This window comes from Globicephala melas, chromosome 7 (genome assembly GCF_963455315.2).
Source record: "Globicephala melas chromosome 7, mGloMel1.2, whole genome shotgun sequence".
NCBI lineage: Eukaryota > Metazoa > Chordata > Mammalia > Artiodactyla > Delphinidae > Globicephala > Globicephala melas.
In genome coordinates this window covers 94,104,674-94,121,620 of record NC_083320.1, presented here as the reverse complement: position 1 = coordinate 94,121,620, position 16,947 = coordinate 94,104,674, and the positions used below count along the sequence as shown (strand labels likewise).

General features: G+C 47.2%; 1 protein-coding gene across 1 annotated transcript in view; it reads right to left on the bottom strand.

Annotated features, from left to right (window-relative positions):
• TMEM163 (transmembrane protein 163) overlaps positions 1-16,766 on the bottom strand; it is a 252,979-nt gene extending 236,213 nt beyond the window's left edge. The window contains exons 1-2 of the mRNA XM_030850102.2: positions 16,416-16,766; positions 10,460-10,579 (exon numbers count right to left, since the gene is read on the bottom strand). Coding sequence (XP_030705962.1) covers positions 10,460-10,579; positions 16,416-16,617 — 322 coding nt within the window. The 5' untranslated portion in view covers positions 16,618-16,766. The remainder of the gene's footprint in view (positions 1-10,459; positions 10,580-16,415) is intronic.
• Positions 16,767-16,947: the final 181 nt, after the last annotated feature.

The window sequence follows — 16,947 nt, the reverse complement described above, 5'->3', positions numbered from 1 at the left end:
GATCACCATTCACAGGATTCCTCACATGAGCCATGAACCCAAGGCAAGCAGGAAAAAAAAAGCACCTTGGAGGAAGACAATACAAGAACCAGAAAAAGATTTTTTTTAACTAGCATTAATATTTGCTCAGAAAGATAAGAAAAGATCTATGGAAAAGATCAACAAAACAAGAGTTGGATGATTATTTAAAAGGCACACTCAGGGCTTCCCTGGTGGCGCAGTGGTTGAGAGTCCGCCTGCCGATGCAGGGGACACAGGTTCGTGCCCCGGTCCGGGAGGATCCCACATGCCCCGGAGTGGCTGGGCCCGCGAGCCATGGCCGTTGAGCCTGCGCGTCCGGAGCCTGTGCTCCGCAATGGGAGAGGCCACAACAGTGAGAGGCCCGTGTACCGCAAAAAAAAAAAAAAAAAAAAAAAAAAAAAAGGCACACTCAGACAATTAAAAATAAACTTGACAGTAGGAATGAAAAGCTCAATAGAAACGTAGGAGTATAAAATGGAGGAAATTTCCCACAATGTAGAGCAGAAAGACAGAAAAAGATAAATGGAAAATTTAAAAAAATAGAAAGGAAGGGCATACATTCATGAAAAAGACCCTACTGCAGCAAGTCTCATACAAAGGATTATGATTTAGAAAGGTTTAGGACTTAAATAGTAACCCTACAAATAAGAACTTCAAGACTCTTAAGGAACATTATTTCCTACCGAGAATTTTCTATTAAGGCATCAGTCAAGTGTCAGGATATATTAATGACATTTCAGGCTTGAAAGCTTCCCTTCCCTTGCGCCCCTTCCTAGATAGAGGAGCTAAAAGAAGATAAGGGTGTCAATCAGAGAAGAGAGAACGTGGTATCCAGGAAACGGGGAACTCAGCAGAGGAGAAAAATACAGGGAATGCCCAAATCCCTTGTGAAGGATGATCCTAGGATGCAGCTGGGCACCTAATAAAAAGGGCAACCAAACAGATTAGAGGATGTCAAACAGCTCCAAGAGAGATTTCTTCAAGATGAAACTGACAGAATTATCAGTGCATCTGAAAATATTACAGAGAAGTTGAGGTTGGAATAAAAATGCTGAATTAGAGTTTAATAAGAAATAGATGCAGAGAAAAGTAAACATGGTACTAAACAAAACAGATATTAAAACCAAGAGAAAATGAAAAACGGTGCAGGAGAAAAGTAATCGTTCTTCACCCTATAGCTCAGTGAGCAAGAATTATGTAGTCATAATAATGCAAAGCATAACTATTATGCAAGGATGGAAATTCGAGAAGTCGGCATGTTTGTGTAGGACCAGGAGGAGGGTAAAGGGTAAATTATCTTCTTCCATGGTGGGAAGTCAACAAATAATGCCTAAGTGACAAAAATTCAAGAGCTGGCATTAGAAGCCTGTTACTTATACAGATATAAGTAAATGCAAGGATCAACTAACTAGAGAGGCAAAGTCATTGCCAGGATGGGGACAAGGAGGAAACAGAGAGGAGAGAGAGTGGGGGCTGCTATAGTTCTTAAATTTTTCAAAACTACATCCACGTTATGGCTTCCATAAAAACAACAAAAATATATATTTCTTTGGTTATTTTCCATTGGGTCTTTTCAGTGTCTTTTCCTTTCGTGTGTTTGATTCCTTTTTGATTGTCTACTCATTACATATACGCATTTTAAAGATTTTGTCAGGTAATTCTCTCCTCTGGAATTGGGAGTTCTAATCACATGCTGTCTGACTTAGTCATGGTGGATCCTTTCTCAGGAGCTTCCTATTTTTGGATTATAAGCTCATCTTTGGTGGGGCATCAGCCATGGAATGCTGCTGGGACTTACCTGAGGTTCTACACTTGCTTCTTTCAGGCACTCCAGGGATATTTCTGACCTAGAGCCACGTCTCTGTTAATATCTCAGCTTGAGGGTTCCTAGGCTACTCGGGCAGGATAAACTCCTAAAGCGGATGCCATGGTATATCCTCCCTCAGGACCTGAGCATTCATTCCTCAAGCCACCAGGAATGAGGGCTGCTGACGGCTCACAGTTACATCCCTCTCCTGGAACCAGCCTCAACTGAAGGAAGCTACCTCTGCCAAGGTTACACTTTTCCGTGGGGCAGCTCACACCAATGACTGCTCTGACAACCTTGCTTCAATTAGAAAATTCTGAAGGGCGATTCCAGCTTCTAAGTCCCTGTGGGACAAGCCTCTGAGGTAACAGCGTCAAAGTTCAACTTCTCCCTCTGCCCAATCTTGATTCCCTTGCTCCCTTTCAGGTATTATTCCTTAGAGCCTCTCCCAGCCTCTACTCCCAATACACCTCTTGCAGTAAATCTCAGAGTCTCAGGATCTATTTCTTAGGAAATCAACCTAGGAAAATTCCAAACATAAACTTGCACAAGGTGAGTCCTGTGGTTATGAATTCTAGTGGAACACTCCCCAGCCCTCAGCAAGCTAAGCTGAGTCAGATAAGCTTCCTTATTGTCTTCCTAGGCTGGTGAGTGGGTTTATTCTAGTCTATCCTTTCATTGAAGGTATAAGTCCTCTAGTCCCCACTATTTGCTCTGACATCTGCGGAGTTCCCCTTCCCATTAGGCTGGAGCTCTTCAAGGGGACCAAGAGACTGTCCCACTTCCTTTTTTTTTTTAATGTAATTTTTTTTTATACAGCAGGTTCTTATTAGTTATCTGTTTTATACATATTAGTGTATACATGTCAATCCCAATCTCCCAGTTCATCCCACCATCCCCAACCCTCCCCCCTGCCTTCCCCCCTTGGTGTCCATACGTTTGTTCTCTACCTCTGTGTCTCTATTTCTGCCTTGCAAACCGGTTCATCTGTACCATTTTTCTAGGTTCCACATATATGTGTTAATATATTTGTTTTTATCTTTCTGACTTACTTCACTCTGTATGACAGTCTCTGGGTCCATGTCCCACTTCCTAATGTTCTCCGTCGTACCTAGCAGAGCAGACAGGCAACAGAAATTCGCTAAGGACTGGATGAACACATCCACCAGCTGGAAGGAAGGATGAGCTGATAGGCATGGGAGAGTTGGCAGAGAGTGAGGAACAGGTCCCTTTACTGGGGGAAGGAGGGTTATCTCCCAAACTCTGGCATCATCTTCAGCCCTCAGGATGGGACACGAGGAAATAACCTCCTGTCAAGAAGTTTGCCAGACATTCATCTTCAGGACGCAATTCCCAGAGGACCAAATCACAGCCCTGGAGTACAAGCAGACCAGAAAACCCCTTCTTGTCCAACCAGCTAACAAATATGCCTAGAAAGAGACTGACAGGCAATAGGAAAAGCCCTCAGGAATTTCCCACAGGGCTCTGGCCCGTTTCCTAGCAGAGCCCAGGCGCCAGCAAGGAGGGGCAAGGACCCGGCGAGCCTAATGAGATGAGTCCAGCCGGGGCTCACTGCCCAGCTCCCCTGAGTCATTGCCACCGCTGTGTGACAAAGACATCCCCATGCAAATGCACCCTGGCCACACTTTTAATTAAAGGCTCTGTGCAGAATGCAGGGAGAAGGAAGGCCGAACAAGCAAGCAGCTGCTAAGACCCCTCCTCCACTGTGGCTGGAAACAGCAGCTCACGGTTAGGCGCTCTCCTAACAGCCACAAGCGAGTCCAGTCAAAAGAACCCTGGACCCTTCGGTCCAAGAGGAGGCACAGGGAGAGGGGAGGGCGGGAGAGTGGAATGAGGGGGAGGGGGAGGGGGAGGGAAGGGGCCTGCAAGCCCCTTCCCCCTTCCCCACAAAGCTGAAGCCGGCTTTCCCCCTTGTTTCCATTCACTTGAAAACGCTGCCGTGCCTTTTTCGGAGCTCTTTACCTGCAAATGTACATCCTCAACCTGCTGCAGCCACGGTGGCCTCAGCAGGAAGATGTCAAAAACTACTCCAGTCCAACCAATATCTGAGCGCCAACTGTGTTAGGGGCTGAGAAAGCAGACTGGAGAAGACGGCGCCCTGCCTGTGAGGAGGGTGTATCAGTGCACAGAGCGACAATGATTGTGTGTCACGTTCCTGACTGCTGGGTGCCCACGCGGCTATGGGCAAAAGGGGCATTTCAGACAGCCCGGAGGGTCAGGGAATGCTTCCTGCAAGAGGGGATCTTTCATCTCAGTTTTGGGGGATAAGTACAATTTAGCAAGAAAACAAAGCGGGGGGTCAGGAACAAAGGGCATCTGAGGCCAAGGGCAGAGCAGGTGCATGGGTATGAGAGCGCAGGGCTGGACGCAGCATTTAGGGAACTACACGGGGGTGCTTGTGGGCTGGCATGGCCGGGAGATGGGAGGAGCCGAGCACAGCCAGGAAGGCGGGGCCAAGATCAGGAGGAGCCTCTAGGTAAGCAAAGGGGTGGGACGAAAACACTACTCCGTGTCCGAGAGGCATCACTGAGCCAGCGTATGGGGGAGGGGACCAGGCAGCAACCTGTGAGGACACGACCTCGAGGATATGAAGGAGGAACCCAGAGGCAGGGCGTGTTGTCAGGATGAGGCGCCCAAACTGTGTTTCAGCCTGTTCCTCCCTCCCGGTTTCCACCTCTCAGAATCAGCATCCCCGGTTATCATTCGCCCGGCACGTTCCCGGGTGGCAAGTTATCCCACTCGGCACGGCCAGGATGTGGCTCACAAGCTTCCTGCCCACATCCTGCCCCCACCGTGTCACCCGGCTCAGCAGCCCAGGCAGGCCGTGGTTGGGAAGTTGTTCCGGAAAACTCTCCACCTCGAATCGACTTCACACTACACTAGGGAAACAGCAGCTTGGGAAGAGGCCGGGCTCTTTAGAAGACCAGCAAGAATAAGACGCCATATCTAACCTAAGTACCAACGGGAAGCGTGCACAGCACCACATCTGGGCTTCCCGTGCCCAGAGAATGTCTAGAAGAAAATACAAGACACGGGCAACAAACATCGTCCGGGAGGAGCAGTAACAGGGAGAGAGCTTAGGATGGAAAAGAGACTGGCACCGTGTACCTTTGGCCTCATGAATTTTTATAATGTGCACATACTTCTTTTATCGATAGGAAGAAAAAAGAACAGCAAACAACACGAAGGATCATTCTATGAACAGAATAGAAACCAACTGTTGAAGTCTTTGGTTCAGGGAAACAGTTCAGGGGTTGAGTCTTAAGGACACAGGCAGGAGAGGAGAGGCCCTCACAGGTGTCATAATCCAATGGCATAGGGGACACAAAGGGGAAAACTGGGATGAAGAAAATACACCGTGTGATGGGTAAAACTACTCTGGGGGATGAGTCCTGGTGGCTGGGGAGGGCCCTCTGAGGATTCAGCCACCTGGAGATCCATGGGAAGATGAGCTTTGCTGAAAGATGCCCACTTGCATCCTGAGGAGAAGTTGGGGTGTCTGAGAAAGTGGGGCAAGGGTCAGACCAGGACGCACGTTTTAGGCCACTGTAAAATTTTTTTTGGCCACGCCGCAGGTCATACGGGATCTTAGTTCCCCGACTGTCCTCCTGCACTGGAAGCAGAGTCTTAACCACTGGACCGCCAGGGAAGTCCCACCACTGTAACTATTTAGACGTTACTCTTAGGGCACCAGAAAGCCACTGGAGGATCTTCTATCTTCTTTCCCACCTCACAAATGTGTCACTTGAGAGATACCTAAAAAAGTTCCCAGACATATTTTGCTGAGTTTATAGAAGAATCTGTCATTTCATTTCACTTATCTTTCAACTCTTGGACTCACAAATTAAAAATAAAAAGAATAAGTACACTTATTCTACCATTTTTAAGGGTCAACAGTTTATATGAAAACCAGATATATTACTTTAAAACTCCCAAATATAAAATCACTCCTTTCAGAAAATTTTCTAATTCTTTATTTTTTTTTTTTTTTTTTTGCGGTACGTGGGCCTCTCACTGCTGTGGCCTCTCCCGTTGCGGAGCACAGGCTCCGGACGCGCAGGCTCAGAGGCCACGGCTCACGGGCCCAGCCGGTCCGCAGCATGTGGGATCTTCCCGGACCGGGGCACGAACCCGTGTCCCCTGCATCGGCAGGCGGACTCTCAACCACTGCGCCACCAGGGAAGCCCCAGAAAATTTTCTAATTCTTAAATCTACTGATTGACAAAATTTTTGAGTGAGCTTTTTTCTGAGAAGATCTTGGTTTGGAGTACTTTTTTTTTTTTAAGTAGAACTGTGTATCTTAGGAAAAGTTTTCCCCTGAGAATGTTTCAAATATATCTTCATTTCTCACAGAACATGTATTGAGTGCCTAAAAATTAACTTGCACTCATTCAAAGCTCAGAAAGAGTTAGAATGTATTTTCCTAAATCATTCTAACAAAGACATCAATGATGTCAAAACTCTGAATTTTGAAACAGAACTTCTGTTCTCTTTCTAGCCTCATTATTAAAACAGATTTTTTTTAAGGTTTGTTCATAACAGGATTGCCATTTTCCATGCTGCCTACCGATTATAAACAGAAGTAATTTTAAAGCCAAGCTAGAGCTCTCTCTGAAATATTCAAGATGTATTACCATCTGGTTTTATATCAGCATTTGAGCAGGTCCAAAGAATCACTACATTACCAAGTATTATCAAAAATAGTTCATTTCCCTTTCAAAGCACATATTCCCCTCAAAATACTTTCAAGTCACAAACTCTGAAAATTCACCTAATTTTTCAAACTACACCAGACATACGAATGTCAACCGTAGTTACATATGTAAGTGATTTGTCACAGATCACTCAGTAATGCTGACCAAAGCTAGTTTCATCTAATAGTCTTTTGGAAAGTACTAATTTGGGAAAACATGGCATACCTGATTACTTGGAAGCATAAAGGAAGTAAAAGGTAATAGTCTTTATTTGCAATGTACACACTATGTAAAAATACAAATCTTCCCAGCCCTGAGAAAAAGTGCCCCCCTAACATATATATCCAGCAGCCTCATTTCCAAACACAAAAGAGACAACAGCCTTTCTCCAGAGGATGCTCAGCTAAAAATCAGCATCTACGAGTAAAGAGAAAATGGCAGGTGGGGAGATAAAGATGGGTTTCTAACTGAACCTGCAGAAACAGCTCCAAGACAAGGCCCTTCGCCAGAGAATGGCTGTCGGATTTTCCAGCTGTCTCGACAAGATTTCAATTGTTCGTAAAATAAATGAGACCTAAGCCTGGTATCTAAACAAATGTTCAGATGAAATTTATTTCTAAGAAATCTTTTCCTTCCACTTAACTGAAAAAACACTTTTTAAGATTTCTCTCTGTTCATTCATTCAACAGTCTTGAGTACTGATTCCATGTAAAGATGTTCATCCTGCCCCCAAAGAGTTTACCATCCAGTAGTGGCAAGAAGCCATGACAATAAACACAGTCTTCTACTCTTCACCATGATTATCACCCCCGGCAACACACACACACACACACACACACGCACGCACGCACGCACGCACGCGTGCGCAGACACACACTCCAAACACTTCTCTGCCATCTCAAAGCACTGCATTCTATAGCAATTCTCTTTAAAATGCTAACTGGTTCAACCTGACCATTTCACAGGATAAAACAGGGGTTTGCTAAGCCAGACCATATTCCATTTTATCCCATCTCTCTGTCAACCACCTCCTTGGAGAATAAGACTGGGGGCTCCTTCTGACACTTTTTAAAAAACACTTTTACTGCACTTTCTGAAACGTACCATTTTCCTTGAAATACTAATTTACACAACTTCAAAAGTCAGTTTATATTGCTTAATCTCTACTGATTTTCTCTCCCTTCAAAACTATGAAAAGGATTGAGCGAAGGCCTGTCAACATGTAAACGATGCCTTAAATTTTTTTTAATATTTCATATTACAAAATAAACTTAGGAAACTAAAGAGTAAAACCAGCAGCGCTAACAACACAGCCACAGGCCACCTCAAGGGTCTAAAATACGAAACACAGGTGCACATACACTGAAGCTACTCTGTAGTTAAAGCGGGAAAAATATAGTTTATCCTCTACATGTTTTGGTTTCACTGGACCAGAACAAGTTGAAAGCAACTTGGGAACAAACTGAATGTACCATAGAAAGCAACAAAGATCATATCACGTATATGTCAATGCCAACATTTTATAGGCAAGAACTTACAGGAGTTAAATTGTTTGCCTGCCATAAAAAAGTGGTAAGACTGTTCTGAAAAGAAACAGAACGCTTCTCACAAAGCAATATTCGGATTCCATATGCATTATGCAATAGTCTTTTCCTATTATAAGAAATGGAACAAAGTTTTTATGATAACTCAACTGATCAGGCATAATATGGGAAACCAAAATTTCCTCCAAATTTGTTCTTATTCTGAGATTAAAGACATCAAATGTAGGATTCTTCTCCCAAAGGAAAGACTTGCTCAGCATTTCTTCACATTCAGGTCCTCATTCAAACACCCACGTTATAGAGTTGTTAACATCTCTATCAGGCACACAGCCGTGCATGGGAGTAACTATTATTCTGTTTGTAAATCACCTCTCCCTTCCTGGCATTCCTCTTTCTTTCCATATGTAAATTATGGTGTCAGATTCGGACCCCACCACCAGCCACCGCGACCAAATTATGCTGCAGGGACATCAGTCGGGCTCCAGGGACATCAACTGGGCTCGTTATTCTTGATTCAGCATTAAAAAAAAAAAAAAAAAGGAGGAGGAAGAGCTATTTTCAGGAATCAGAATTCCTCTTTTTTTTTTTAACATCTTTATTGGAGTGTAATTGCTTTATAATGTTGTGTTAGTTTCTGCTTTATAACAAAGTGAATCAGTCATACATATACATATGTTCCCACATCTCTTCCCTCTTGCATCTCCCTCCCTCCCTATCACACCCCTCTAGGTGGTCACAAAGCACCGAGCTGATTTCCCTGTGCTATGCGGCTGCTTCCCACTAGCTATCTGTTTTACGTTTGGTAGTGTATATATGTCCATGCCACTCTCTCACTTCATCCCAGCTTACCCTTCCCAGAATTCTTCTTGATCAGATTTCTGGCTCACTGGTAAATGTTTCTACCCTGAAATGCATTATTCTTGGCTGCTAAACGTGTGGCTTTAAGAAAACAAAAAACAGGGCTTCCCTGGTGGTGCAGTGGTTGAGAATCTGCCTGCCAATGCGGGGGACACAAGTTCGAGCCCTGGTCTGGGAAGATCCCACGTGCCGTGGAGCAACTGGGCTCATGAGCCACAATTACTGAGCCTGCGCGTCTGGAGCCTGTGCTCCGCAACGGGAGAGACCACGATAGTGAGAGGCCCGCGCACCGCGATGAAGAGTGGTCCCCGCTTGCCACAACTAGAGAAAGCCCACGCACAGAAACGAAGACCCAACACAGCCATAAATAAATAATAAATAAATTAAAATTGCAACCTCCCTTTAAAAAAAAAAAAACAGGAATCAGAAAAAAAAATTAAAAAACAAAACAAAAAGCCAAGACATGGTACTACAGTGTTTCCAATATAAATTGCTTCCAGGAATATATGCTGAGTTTTGCAGGGAACACTTGGTCAAATTCTAATATTCCCTCTTTGGAGCCAACACCAACTTGCAGCAGCAGCTCTAACTGTGCAGAATGGAATTTCAAACACACACAGGGCAGCATCTTCTGGCGGACACAGCCCTTTCTTCTCCTACTCTGTGGGGTGTCACATGAGACACCTCGTACGATACTCATCACTTAGAATATAGATCTTTCTGTTAAAGTCATAAATTAATCACGAAACGCACAAAATACATTCTTTTCCCTAACATTAAAGAAAATAAATAAAAAACACTGTGGTTTCCAGCAAGGTTGAGCTGAAGCTGAATGTCACTGCTTAAGCTTGTGAATCACCGCACAATGTAATAAGAATAAACACCACACACACATCTCTATAGGCTGCAAATGTTAGCAGAGAAAACGCATGTCATGGGGCTTCCTAACACGGAAACAGGATCATCCATGGGCAGAAAGTGTTCAGTTGTCTTCGTTCCTCTTGATTATAATAAATATTTTTGTTTCCGTGGCCACTGAAAACTTGAGAGAGGACCCTCCCATTCTCCTTTCATTAAAACGTACGGATGATTTTATTCTAAACCTTACGCAGATATAATCGGGGGAGAGATTGCACTCATCTGGTGGCATGAGGCTCAAAATACGAATCTCAAGGACGTACATTTGTCACACGCCAGCCCAGGCTGAAGGCATCCACCAAGGGAATATTTTCACTATTCAGCTGGCAGCCAGAATCTACTACCACGAACCCGCATACTGATGAGAGCCAAAGCCCCCAGCCACGTTCTCTATTTCTTCTTCTTCACCACCTCTTGCCTCTGCAGAGGAGAGAAGCCATTTTGCTAATTTATAAGCAACCTGACTATGCAACCATTGAAAACAATTTACTCATCAATGACAGTCGGCTAAAAGCAAAAGCACATCCCATAGGAGTCAGAGAATAAAACAGGCAACACCGGCACATACATCGCTCAGCAAGACGCTGGATACTCACTAAAGGCAGCCACCGCCAGGGCCAGTGTGACAATAATGGAGAACCAGGAGACCCACAACGCCTTCTTTCTGTAGTTCTGGGCTTCGTGGGGTTTTAGCCGAGTGCTGCTTTCTAGTAAGCCTGACAAAAACAAGGAGAAAAGGAAGTTAGGCATTTCCTTATTAAGAAACCCACAACTAGAGCTATTCTTTCTTAGCCAAGGATTGCAAACTGACAGCCCGCGGCCGAGATGTGGGGTTTTTCCATTGAAATATAGTTGATTTACAACACTGTGTTAGTTTCAGGTGTATGGCAAAGTGATTCAGTGATCCAAGAGGTGTTTTAACATTTAGGAGCGTCGCACGGAAATCAAGCTTTCTAGCCTCTCTTGAAAGATCTCGGGCTCTGGCAATATTTGACTCGTGTTCCCAAGGGTAATGGCAGCTGTCTTCTTTCTCAAGTACCCTACCACCCCCTGACCTGACATATGACCCCAGCCATCCCCCCGCCCCTGTGGCTCACTGGCTCACATAGGTGCTGCTCCTTCTAACGAGACTTTTTCATTAGAAAAAGAGCACAGGTAGCCCACATCTGGTTGGGCATTTGGGCTCCTCAGCGTGGCACTGATTTGCATTGCTCCATCAGCATGGCCCTAACTGGCGGACCGGGTTTGGGGGTTGTGGAATACAAATGCCCCCACGCCTCCCCTCAACAGTTAACAGAAGGAGGGCCATTCCTCTTTAACCACAACCAACAGCCACCAGGCCTAAATGAGATGCCACGTTTTCTTCCCTCTCTTTCTGCTCTATAGTATCTATTCCTGTATATCAGTCAAATGTCAAAAAATTCTCACACTATTGCAGCGGGGTAAACCTGCTAAAACTGGAGGTCGCTCCCCAGGTGGGTCACGTGTAAGAAAGGTTTGATTTCGTCTCCTATGCTTTCAACATTGAGAGTCCTCAATGGTAACAGAAATTCAGGACGACTCTGAGGCAATGCCCAAGCTTCAGCAGCCATGGGTTGAAGACTAAAACATCTTCAGCACGATCTTGATTTATATTTTTTCTTCTCCTTTGTAAAGAGATCATATACGGCATCTCTTAGCTGCATGAAGAACCAAACTCTCAGCCCGGCATTCTACATAAACAGGACAACATCTCTGGCCAAACAACCCATAATATACCTTTCAGAGGTGGAGCAGCCTCATCACAACAGCTCCAAATGATGAAGGAATTGGTAGTCAGAGCTTAAGCACCCACCTGTAAAATAAGGCACAGTGTGCAACAAATCACACCTAAGCATTGTGGAAAAGGCATCTTTCCGTTAGACTGACTGGGTACCACATTAAGCCTCTGGTTGCCAAAAACTGCATCCTGCTCAAAAATTATAACAAGGACCCTGTTAAAACTTCCCAATTCCATTAACTACCCAGATTTAAGCACCCTGAAGAGGGCCTAAATAAACAGGAAATGTGGAGAAGCCTGCTTACTGAGTCCAGTGTACAGACACAGATTTTTTTTTTAATAAATTTATTTTTTTTTATTTTATTTTTGGCTGTGTTGGGTCTTCCTTGCTGCGCGTGGGCTTTCTCTAGTTGTGGTGAGTGGGGGCTACTCTTCATTGTGCTGCACAGGCTTCTCATTGCAGTGGCTTCTCTTGTTGTGGAGCATGGGCTCTAGGTGTACGGGCTTCAGTAGTTGTGGCACGAGGGCTCAGCAGTTGTGGCTCACAGGCTCTAGAGCGCAGGCTCAGTAGTTGTGGCGCACGGGCTTAGTTGCTCCGCGGCACGTGGGATCTTCCCGGACCAGGGCTTGAACCCGTGTCCCCTGCATTGGCAGGCGGATTCTCAACCACTGCACCACCAGGGAAGGCCCCACAGATTTTTTAATCATTGAAACCTGTAGACTTATTTACAAGCAAAAGGTAGATGAATTTGCAAAAGGTAGGTAATAAACTCCATCTCCATCACCTCACTGTAAAAATCTCCCCAGACCTTCCTTTAAAAATGCACTTGGACAGAAAAAAGAAAGACCTTCTCTCTTATCAAATTGTGCCCTGGGTACAAGTGATTTCAAACTGTCCCTTTGTCTGCTTCCCTTCCTGCTGAAAAACACCCCATTCTAATTTTCAACTGTGATCACCCTTACCTCCAGTTAAAGCCACAACCTAGAATAAGCAGGTCCCAGTGACTCCCGATAATTTACTTCCCTTTGCCCAAATGATATGGAAATCTTTCTTTCATCCTGGCCAGTTGATTTTCAAGAGAAGTGAAGCTGTAACATTTAAGTACTGACTCAAATAAGCAGTTCATTTGCTGGGTACTGTGACAGCAACCATCTTGAGAGGTTATCCACTGGGGGTAAAAACGAGGTTTCTTCTAGAAGTAGATTTAATTTTCTAAGAGAAACAACAAGGATCTGGGTTTTCAATTCCAACACCTGACATTTATTTTCCCTACCAAAGCCAGCTGTTTCCAACAACATGACTGGAGCTGACCGCACAGACCAATCATGTGCCTCACCCCAGAGTGGGCCAGCACTCCCCTTGGAGGGAGTCTGGGATGCCAGCTCACGTGGGCTGCACTGCCCTGCCAAGGTGGCAGGTGAATCCTCTGATCAGCAGGATTGGTAGTTCTTCCGCAGATCTGATCCTGTATGTGCTTCCCCACGAGATGCTTCAAACTTTAAACACTGGAGTAAATTGGAAGACTGTCCAAGAAGGGAAGAACTTTCCCATTTCTATCCAACCTTCTGTTTCCTGCTAGTTTTCCTTCCTAAAAATAGAGCTAATACCAAGAATGGAAAACTTCCCACTCCTCAAAGGAAGTGGGGTATAATGACCTATGAGGACCCAGCTCATAAATGAAAGGTCCGCACACAGGTGCCACTACCTCCGCCCCGTGCTAGCTGCACGCACACGCGCAAGACACAGAGATGCGCTGAGAATTCCTGAAGCTTTCAGGAAGCTGTGTGTCAAAGGTAGAAGAAAAGCAGCACAGCCTACAGAAGCCAAGGCAGGCCTCAAATGTGCACACAGGGCTGGGTCCTTCCTACCCATAGTTGGCCTCCACATTCAAATTTTTAATCTCACTTGAATTTCACCTATTTGTAATTTGGGCCTGGCAAGAGTAAGCATAAGGGTTGTATTAATGAAGGACTGATACCTTATTTGGGGGGGGAGGAGATGCAAATATATGCAGGGAGATTGAAGCCATCAGTCATTTCCATGCTAGTATGAATTAGTTCCAATTGCTTTCTCCTATGAGTTAGTCCTGCTTGGATTCTCTGAAAGAAGGGGTATATTCATTAGATGGGAAGGTAGTAGGAAATGCTGAAGCATGTAACACTCCAGGGCCCTAAGGCTTGGGGCAGAATGATGGGAAAACACCTGTGGGGAGAAGAGTGGGTATTAAAAGGTAGGGCGTGGAAATGCGTAAGACAAACTTGGCCTATGTTTTGTTTTAGTCCCTAAAGGTCTTGGACCACAAACCTCTTGCTCCCTGAACTACAAGGCTCAGTAACTGCAGTGTCATTTGGCTGACAATATGAGCTCATTAGGGTTCTGGGAACCAGCCCACATCACTTCTAAGGAAAAAGTACCTCTCAAGTCTCCAAACACTAGATGTGTATAAAGCAAGCCTTTGATCAAAGTTAAATGGAGCCTGTCACAGGGTCCTGATAGCTCAGAAGGAATTTAGGGCAAGAGAGAAGGCCAAGTATAGGTACAAATCCAGGTGCCCACCCACCAGAAACACACATACCCATTGGTAGGTATTTAGGCCTCGAAGAAAGCAAGCCAGACGTGATGTAAAGATACACATCAAGCAACTGCTGAGGCTTCCTCCTCCCCAAATCCTCTCACCATTAGGAAAAAGGTAGCAGCAATGGAACAGTTCCCAAGGGATACAAAACATCGATATTGGAAAGATGCAGCCCCGTTAATAAAAAATAACACAAACACAAAATATTATAAGAAACCTCCCTAGGTAAGCTTCTGATTTATTTAATAAAAATGACTCATTCAGCATTAACTCTTTGCTGCCAGGAATGGGTCAAACAGAAGAATGTCACACTGACTTTCAGCTTTCAACGCCACATGGCGCTGGGTTCTTTGGGGGACAGGGTTCATCTTAACAGAGAGGCAGTGTGTGACATGCAGCGCTTTCACACAGTGACAGTTGATGAACAGTGAATGCTTTCATGCTATAACATAATGGAAAATGAAATTCAGTTGACCAGTGAAAAATGACCTTAAGAATAAATTCAGAAGAGCTTCTTACACTTGAGCATGAGCTACAAAATGACACTAAATATTAACTGGCCCTAGCACTTTTTTCCCTCCTATCATTTTGTGAGGTGGGGAGAAATAGGCCAGCTTTTACAGATGACCTGCAATGCTACAAAAATAAGCCCAGCCCAGAGCTCGGTGTTTCTTCAATGCAAAAATTTTAAAATCCTACAACACTAGTTATAGTGGGAAAGGTAATTAACACGACCTACACTAAAAATAACAGGTTTTACTGGGTGCTTGTGATGTCACCCATCATCAGCTCGAAAATGATTGTCGAGTTAGGTGAGAACAGGAGGAGAAACTGCAACATAGGGGCGGAACTCGTTGCACCTGGAGGGGCTCCAGTTCTCACCCGGGCATCCCTGCCGATTCTCTGGGAATTGCCGTTTGCATGCTTCACATGCTACAATTTAAAATTTCTAAGACGAAAGAGATCGTGCATCCGAACACTAAACCGGAATAAAAATGTACAGGAGATACTAAGAATAGGACAGAAACCTGCGAAGACTGAAATATACAAATCCGCCGCAGCCAACAAAATAAGGCTTCCAAGAACAGGGGGTGGAAGTGGCGACGAGCCGGCTCCCCGTTAAGGGCCGGCTGTCAGAATCCCGTTTCGGCCACTAACCGGGTTTAGGAAAGCCACCGAGTCTTTCTGAGGGGGCCGATTTGGATTTCGATTCAGCAAGAAGCAGAGAAGGTATAGACGTGGCTACGAAGAGGGCTCTCTCTGAGGCAAAAGGAAACGAGAGAGGGAGAAAAAGAGGAATGTAGAGAGACACGGGAATGAACAGGGTACTCTCCCATTTCTTACAGGCAACTCAAAGGGGGCATCAGCTGTCCGTCAGAGGGTCGGGTTTGGCCTCCCCAGAAAGGGACGTTTGCGGGCTTCCAGGCCAGTGTCTTGGGAAGGATTCTGAAGGGGCTAGGGATGGGCGCTCCGGGAACCATCACGTTCCAGTGGCATCCATCCAGGATTTGTGGCCCAAATCCAAGTGTCCCAGGCCTCTCCCCCCACCGGCAGACAGCGGGGCAGTGACCCACGGTAAACTGGGTCCCCTGTAAATGAGAGTCGGGAGTCACCCGACTCCCGTTCGCCGGGGCGGTCGCCGAGGGACTCCTCGAGGCTAAATCCGCAGAGGGAAGTTCTCCCGGGGAGCCGGCGGGGGCCGCAGGGGGCTGGGGAAGGAGGATGCACAGAGCTCAGGACCCTCCCAACTGAGCAGGACCCGCAGTCCCCGGGAGCGCTCGGCTCCGAAAGAAAAGGAAAAAAAAAAAAATCACACACACAGACACACACACACATACAGACACACACACACAGACACACGCACACGCCTCCCGCAAACTTTTCCAGTGGGCGCCGGAGGGACCAGGGCTGGCCGAGAGGAGGACGCGGGCCCCGGCGGGGTCGCCCAGGAGGCAGCACGGTTCGCGGGCTCCGGCGAAGGCTCCGCGGCCCGGGCGGCGCCGGCCGAGGGAGGTGGGGCTGCCGCCCTCTGCTCTCCGCGCCTTCGCGGGAAGTCCCGGCTCCGCGCCCCCGCGCGCGCCAAGGAGCCAAGCCCCGCGTCCGGCCCCACCCGCCAGCGGGGAGAGGCGGGCCTGGAGCAGCGGCTCCTCAACGCGCCCGCCCGGCGGGAGGAAGGGGCCGGGCCGGGGGAAGGGACCCGGTGCGGCGCGCGCTCACCTCGATCCTCCAGCCCGTCGCTGAACTGGCCGCTCTCGCTGATCCGCAGCTGCCGCTCCTCCTCGGGCTGCGGCGGCTCGTGCGCGGGGGAGCTCAGCGGGCCCGGGCCGGGGGCGGCGGCCAAGGGCGCGTGGACCCGGGGCGGTGGCGGGACGGCAGGGCCCGGGGGGCTGCGGCGCTCGCTGCCCGCGGCCGGCTCCATGGCGCGGGGCGGCGACGACGAGCGCGGCGGGTACTCGAGTCAGAAGTGCGAGGCGCAGCGGCTGGGAACAGGCGGAGGGACGCACCGACCGCACGGAGAGGGAGGGCGGGCGCCGCGGAATGGAGGTGCGGCGGTGGCAGGGGGCGGGGGGTGCGGGCGCGGCGCGGCTCGCGTGGCGGGTGGCAGAGCCTGGAGCCCAGTCGTCGGCGCCGCGCTCCGCCCCCGGGGGCAGGTGCGTGCGGCAGGGACCCGCCCCGAGGCACGGGCGCCGGAGCCGGCGCTCCGAGGCCGGTGGGAAGGGAGGGATGCGGCCAGGCCTGATACCCGGAG